Here is an 8,022-nt window from a genome sequence, read left to right on the forward strand (position 1 = left end):
CCAGGTTTCCCTTTGGGCCTGGAATTAAACTCATTCCCATGGCTTAACTCTCAGCCAAACAATAGGCAGGCTTACTAGCCAAAAAACTACACCAGGGAGATGCACTCTTTAGAACAATCAACCATGGGAAATCAGAAAGGCAGCATTTGCCCAGGGAGAAATGTAGGGACACAGGAATGCATAGGTAAGGGCACAGGGAAAGGGTAACCACAGGGAGGAAGTGGGAAAAGAGCTGTTACACTGCGGGGAATGTAACCAGTGTCACAAAAGAAAATGTGTATGAACTGTTGAATGTAAAATCTGCTTCACCTAAATCACAAGAAAAAGTTAAAAAAAAAATTAGCTGTAATTAATATTATTAACAACACTGATAAAATTAGAATATGGACAGTAGTTCAGATAATAGTATTGTATCAATGTTATATTTTCTGATTTTGATAATTTTACTGTAGTCATGTAAAATAATATTCTCTTTTTTAGGAAACTGGAGTATTTAGACATAAAAGGAAACAATGTCTAAAACTTACTTTCAGTTGGTTCAGAAAAAATAATAGACAAATATATAAGTAGAGAGAAAATGAAAAGCAAGTGGGCAAAATGTAAATAATTGCTGAATGTGGGTAAGGTATACAGCAGTTACTTGAATTATTTTGAAGCTTTTCTGTAAGTTTGAAATTACAAGTTACCAAAAGTAAAAAATAAAGTAATGGACCTGGGGTCACTACTTCTCTGCTTATTTCCATTCTCCTATTTTTATTAGGAGCTCTGGTAGCATAGTGCCTAAGGCACTTGACTGCTCACCAGAAGGCTGGCGGTTCAAACCCACCAGCCACTCCTCAGAAGGAAGGTTGGGCAATCCTACTTCCGTAGTGATGCTGCCTCGGAAACCCAAGGAGGGGTCGCTATGAGTCGGGGCCGACTCGACGGCAAACAACAACAATTTTTATTAGCTCCCTCAGGTTTGGCCCTGTTTGGGCTCTGTACTTTGGATCCAGCTCTCTGATTAGCAACCTAAGTCATCCACCCAATGTGGGATTATTCTAGCTCTGATCTTGGTGCCCCATCGCTCACTATTTTTCCTAGCTCCAGGCACCACATGTAAAGGGAAATCCCAAATCATTCCACATATCACATCCTGACCACCGAATATGTTTTGTCCACCATGGGCCTCATCTCTTCCATTTCCTTTGTTTTCTCACTTGGACCACAAGTTGCTAAGTCAATTCTGACTCATGGAGACCCCACGTGTTGCAGAGTAGAGCTGTCCTCCGTGGGGTTTTTAAGGCTGTGACTTTCAGAAGCAGATCACCAGGCCTTTCTTTTAAAATGCCTCTGGGTGAGTTGGAACAGCCAAATTTTTGATTAGTAGTTGAGTACTTAACCATTTGCACCATCAGGGTCTCTACTCAATTATTTGGTGCTCTGGATACAGAAGGTATCTCAGACCTGTTGGATTGATTTGAACTTGCCTACTTCATAAATGGGAGCTCTGGTAGTGTAATGTCTAAGGCATTTGACTGCTAACCAGAAGGCTGGTGGTTCAAACGCACCAGCCACTCCTCGGAAGGAAGATGGGGCAATCTACTTCCGTAGTGATACTGCCTTGGAAGCCCAAGGAGGGGTCGCTATGAGTCAGGTCCAACTCGACAGCACATAACAACAACAACAACAACAACTTCATAAATGTGGAGAAAACTATGATTATCCTCTAAAAATTTAACTCTCAAGAGTCAGAAGAAACCTGAGACATACTCCATAAATTTTTTAAGGGCTCAAATTTCAAGGAGGAGCCAAAATTCTAAATGACTAAGAAGAGATTGTCATCACTCCTGACTTATCTACAGGCTGCTTCCTTAAATAATTCATCCAAGGATTCTTTGAGCATAATTGGTGAAACTGAGGACATAACCATTTTTCTTAAGGAAACATACATTACCAGATTACTTTTCCAGGTCTGTCAACCGGGGATTTTGAAGGAAGATTGGGCAATCTACTCCCGTAGTGATACTGCCTCGGGAACCCAAGGAGGGGTCGCTATGAATCAGATCTGACTTGACAGCAATGAGTTTTATAGGATATTTACTTAATAATGATCACTATAACTATCATTTTACCAAGAAGTTATGTTCCAGGAAATGTGCAAGATGTTTTACATGTATTACCTCTTTCAGTACTCATTCCAACCCTAGAAAGTAGACTTTAATATACTCCTTTTACAAATATGGAAACTGGGCTCAGAGAGTTTAAGTGACTTGCCCAAAGTCATACAGCTCTTAAGTGGTAGGCCCAAACTTGAACTCCTCATATATCTTTGACTACATATTTGTACCACCCAGTAGCAACCTTGCAGTTTCCCTGCATAGACTTGTTAAAGGTGTCTTCCTAAATAGCTGGTGTTAGTTACTTTGAGGAAAAGACTGATTTTAGTGGGAATATATATATAGAGAGAGATTTCTCATACCCTTTCAAACACATCACCTGCACTTGATTTGATAGACTTAATGTCGCCAAAATCTCCAGAGGGCAACTTTTTCAACCACACCCAGTCACCCTAGAAAGAAAAGGTAGAGAATAGTGATGAGACTTAGTTGTCAGCAGCTGTAGAGCAATGTTCCTTCTACATGAAGGGTTTATAGTTGTCCCATCAACCCAATAGGTTTGTTTTCTCTTCTCCCACCCTCTACCCCATAGACATTCTGTATTCTGAGCTAAAAAGTGTATTCTGAGCTAACATTCATAGACTTTAAGGTTGAAAATTCCAACTAACTCAAGACAAGGGGACTGTTGCAGGCATGCAGACCCCAGAAAAGTAATGATAGCAACATCTCCCTTAACTAACTACAGAAACTGCTAGGTCATTTCACTTATTCATAGCTAAGTGATATAGCATCAGGTTCCCTGAGATTAATGGTGATGGTGGGTGGTTGCAATTCCCACTGCCTTGAGGCGTCTGTGGCTGCAGATGTAGGGTGGGAAATGTAGTGCACTAAATGTTTCCTGCATTTACCTTGATCCATTTTTCTCTTGTGGGACAGGCCATTTTGGTGAGATTTTTTTTTTAATTTTATTGTGATTTGGGTGAAAGTTTACAGAGCCAATTCATCTTCCATACAGCAGTTCACATACACTTTGTCTCATGACATTGACTGTAATCTCATTTTGGGGAGACTTTTATGCTTTAATCATAAACCAATTGGCTCAGATGTAGATAAAACTTTTTTTTAATCTTGATGTACAAATATTCTACCATAGAAATATGAGCCATCTACGCTCTTTCAAAAATCTCTTTCTGACTGTTTAAGAACCAAACAGTTATTTCTAAGGCTGCTATCAAGTAAAAAACAACAATTATTTTAATTGTCTTCACTTTGACACCAATGCCTGTCTTCACTTTAACACCAATGCCTGATAGATAATTTTCTTTAACGTGCATAGCCTCAAGGATTCATCAGTCATCAAGCCCTATTTAGTTTCTGTCCAACCCAAATTTTTTTTTAAAAAAAGCAATACAAATATAGATTCCTTTTTCTCTGTAATAATAATAACACCTTACAATAGCACAGCCCTCTTTACTCCTCATAGTGCTTTCACATCTATTATCTATAGCCTGGAGATTGCATTTCAGGCTGCACCAATTTGTCATCAAGTAGAGATAATAAAGCAGAGAGCTCTGTGCAGTCAAATTCTGAGAATAAGAGAGTGTAGCCACTCTCTTAGTAAGGAATATATCCAGCTGTGGCACTACATCTGGAAACCTGCCGGAGGCAAAGGCTAATGGCAGCTGCAGGCATCTGAGTTACTCGCCAGCACTTTGTGTTTAGAGAGCATCTTGTAGCCAAGGAGCTCAGAACCTTTAAACTAGGGAATGGCTCTCAGAGGCCTTCAGCCGCTGAACAAAACTGTACCAGCTAGGCTCGATGTCCACAGAGCTCAGAAGGGTAGTCCAGGATCAGTGTCTGACTGCAGCAGGGCAGCCAAAGTACCAAAGTCTGACTTCCCAGTTTCTTGCCTAACAAGAATTGCTTTGGGTCAACTGCATGGGCATCACCTGGGAACTGGTTAGAAATGTGAATTCTCGGGCCCCATGCCAGACGACTGAATTAGAAATTTTGGAAGTAGAGCACAGCAATCTGTGTTTTAACAAACCCTCCAAGTTATTTTTTCGCATGCTGAAGGTTGAGAACCACTGTCCTAGCCTCTGCTTTTTCCTCATTTCTATGATACACCCTTCTCCATTGACCTTCCACCAAATTTTTCTCATCAAAATCTCCTCTCGGGCAAGGATCTAAAACTCATTCATAATGTGCATGAGGGCCTGATACCAGCCTTGCCCTTTAGAGGAATTAAAGGTTTATGTGGAAAGAACAAAATTCTAACTGGGAATTTACAAGATCAGTCAATGTGTAGGATATACAAAGCCTTGCCAACGTCTTACAGTTATATTACTCAGCCTATGGTCACTGCTAGCCACTGAGACATCTTTGTGACAATTGGAAAAGAGTTCCCCCCTCAAGTAAAAAAAAATATATTATTATTTCAGTATATTATTGCACGACCTGTGGCAGCCCTGTGATGGCAAACAGCAGCCCTGGCTGAAACCCTGACGGCCAGGTGAGGCCTCTTCATCAGGTTTGGAGTTAAGCTATAGGGGTAGGAGTGGGAGGTTGGAATTAGGCTTCCAAGAACATTAGGCAAAAGAGAGAAGCCACCTCAGGGAACTCCTGGAGTGTGGTTGGGATAGCACATAGCCAGGTGCGTGGGTCTTTCCCAGTGATTGCATGTGCATGGTCTGGCATGCTGGTACCGGTGTGTATATGAGAAGGCTCCACTCCACATGATACAAGACTAGGCTGGGAGGCTCAGAATCTCTGTGCTCACTCATGCACCACTCTCCTATAAGTTAGTATGGCTATAATGTGAATAATACTCTCTTAGATGGGGTGCCCTTGTGTAGTGTACAATCTGAACATCAATACTGGCAGCTTGACTCTGCCTGGCTGATACTTTCTTCCTAGAGTCAGCCATATTTCAAACATGGGTTAGCCTTTTGTCTGGCTTATTAACTTCCACTTGACAGGTGAACAGAATTTTTCCTGCCAAATATTCAAATTTGAGAGCTGGAAAGGGTAACAGGCATCCCCCGTCCAATTCCTTCATGTTTTGAGAGAGAGAAAAAAAAAACCTGAAGCCTGAAGAGATTGAGTTGTCCAAGGTCAGAAATCTAGGTTGTAACAAACCCAGGACATGAACCAAGGTTTTCCGGCTCCTCCTTTGTTTCTTTCATTTCACTGCGTTCTTTTTGTTTTGGGGAATGTGTATTTGTTTTAAGATTTGAATAATTCTCACGAATTTTATAAGCATTTTTTAAATTTAGTCTATGTGCATCCTACTTCATGAATAATAAGGAACAGGGAGGAAATGGGCAGGTTTTATCTTCACTACACATGCACTATTTGTTTTGTTTTTCTTTTAAGAGAGAGAATGATAAAATACTTCACTCATCACTCACTTTTTAATTAAGAGGAAGAAACATCAAACTCTACTCACTAAAGCTTTTTAAAGTAATTTAAAGTACATCAGTTTTGCATTAAGGCCATGGTGTATTGACTAAGAATCAAGAGAACAGGTCCTAGAACTGCCTCTGCCTCAAACACAGGGTTGGCCTTAGGGCGGCTGCTTAATCAGCCAGAGCTTCCATTTCCTAACTGATAGAGCTCAACTCCTTAGATGATGTCTTAGGTCCTTTTCAGTTCTGACAATCTGTGATTCTGTGGTGAAAAAGATGACTCGTGCAAGAGAGAGAGAGGTGGAAAGGGAGCTGTGAAGAATATAGAAAAAGGTGGGAGAGTGGAAAAAGTTCTGGGAAAGTGGAATGGAGGGTGACATGCAGGAAGAGAAAAAGAACAGTGAATGAGAGGAAAACAGGGAGAAGCAGAGAGGCAGAAAGGGGCAGAAAATGGAGAATGATGAAGGCAGTGGGTTCTCTCTGGGTGTGTGAGGCTCATGCTGCTCCCTGTCTCATCTTCTGTCCCCGAGCTGGATCATGCCGTGCTCCCATTGCATCTGCCATTCACAGCTCTTTCTGCCTGGCAGTCAGCTCATCTGGCTTTCCTTTCACATTTCAAAGGTTATCTATGAAATACGGGATGAGTTTCCTGTACAATCCCAAAGGTTATGCATTTCTGTGTACAAAGTGTGAATTTGTGTCAGTGTCATGTGATATAATAGCACATCTTGGAAAAGCCTGTCCTTTGTTCTTAGGTGTCTGCTACTCCAAGCACACTATCTGAGACTTGCAGATCTTCCAGTATCAATTCTTATTAAATGTGATTTATTTTAAACAGAAACTAGATGATGAATCTTCTTTAGAATGTTCCTAATAGAAGACCATTTCAGAAGACCCACTGGACCTTTTTGTTTGGTCTGTTGACGTAAGCTCCCTCCCAGTATCCTCTTTAGCTCTAGCCAAGTAGTTTTCTAGCCTCAGCTGTCTTGCTTCACACCCTGCCATCAACGTAATCTTGACTGTATTAGTATCACTAAGATCTTCCTTTTGTATAGATAAAGGCCTGCTTTGGCTTACACAGCTCAGAAATAAATACCCACGATCAGACTGACCAACAGTCATTCCAGAAACTAACTCAACTCTCTGCCTCCTTCCAAAACAAGGAATTAGCTGATTAAATTTTAAAGGGCAGTTAAATTTAAGAAAAAATGTTTATTTGCCACCCCCCTCAATTCTACACTATACTTTTCCAACCGCATCAAATAAAACAAACCACAAGTCAACACAAAATTTCTTCAATAGAATCAGAGAACCATAGCATATCTAAACTTGAAGAGCCTTTAGAGATCTCTTACTCCAGTACTTCTCAACCTTGGCTGCACATACAGGGGAACCTTAAAAATATATATATATATGGGCCCTACCTCATATCAACTGAATCAGAATCGGTGGGAGTCTCGGGCATGGGGGGTATGGGTATTTTTCAAAAAGTTTCCCAAGGAGATTCTAATGTGCAGACAGGATTGAGAACCACTGCTTAGTTCAACACCTCATTTTACAGATTGAAAAATAAAAAGAGATGCCTAGGTTTTTGAGATTTCCTTCAGAATCTTAGAGGTGTCCATATATTTATAAAGCTGTCACCTCAGTCCATTTGACATTCAAAAGCCATCTCATTAAGCTTGTCTTTGGTCTTTCAAAGAATAAAGGTACTAATTTCCCAATATCTCAAGTTTACACGTGAAACAAGTCTTCTCTCTGGTTAAATTAAGTCCAAGAAAAGATACAGTGGCTTCCTGTCACTAGTTTAAGTGAAAGCACTCAGGTACACTGAGCAATCATTTGACCTGCTAATCTTGGTGTTATAGTGCTCTGCCAATTATTTGTACAAAGGGGGAGAGCATTAACATGGAAGGTCCAAAGTGGCAGACAATCCAAAAACCCATTCCTGCTCTGTTTTGGACTTTCTTTGTAGTTGCTGTTGAAGTTGAGAGTGTTTGCTGCTCTTGGGAGTACCTTCAAACAATACAAAGAAACCACACTGGGAAGGCCTCACTTAGGAGGCACAGAGAGACATTCTAGTTTCCCTTTTACCCCCTGCTTTAACTCTTTCCTGCTGAGAAGAAACAGTTGATCTCTCCAACTGATGCAAAATTGGTTCTGGTTGCCAAATTCCAGTAACCTAGAACAAGGGGTTAGAGGGGGACCCTTAAACTTAAAAGACAGAAAGTTAAGTGAAATATGAAGGATTTCTAGTTCATGTGGCAGAAAATAACCTGCAGTGCAGACTGAGAAAAGAAATGAATGTTTTTATCTTTTTTTTTTTTACCCCAATGCAACAACTCCCCTCCCACTTCCTCCCAACAGTTACCTCTTCCCTGTGTCCATCCCTCCATGCACTCCTGCCCCCTGAGCTGCCTCCCTGTGCATAAACAGCCCTTCTTTCTCCCATGATTGTTCTCTCCAAGGAGTGTATCTACCTCAGGTAAATGTTCAACTCATATGCCTGTCTTTTG

General features: G+C 40.9%; 1 protein-coding gene across 1 annotated transcript in view; it reads right to left on the reverse strand.

Annotated features, from left to right (window-relative positions):
• GUCY2F (guanylate cyclase 2F, retinal) overlaps positions 1–8,022 on the reverse strand; it is a 170,580-nt gene that overhangs the window by 107,882 nt on the left and 54,676 nt on the right. The window contains exon 7 of the mRNA XM_007952598.1: positions 2,462–2,551. Coding sequence (XP_007950789.1) covers positions 2,462–2,551 — 90 coding nt within the window. The remainder of the gene's footprint in view (positions 1–2,461; positions 2,552–8,022) is intronic.

This window comes from Orycteropus afer, unplaced genomic scaffold, assembly GCF_000298275.1.
Source record: "Orycteropus afer afer isolate SDZICR_OR568_19922 unplaced genomic scaffold, OryAfe1.0 scaffold00352, whole genome shotgun sequence".
Classification (NCBI taxonomy): Eukaryota; Metazoa; Chordata; class Mammalia; order Tubulidentata; family Orycteropodidae; genus Orycteropus; species Orycteropus afer.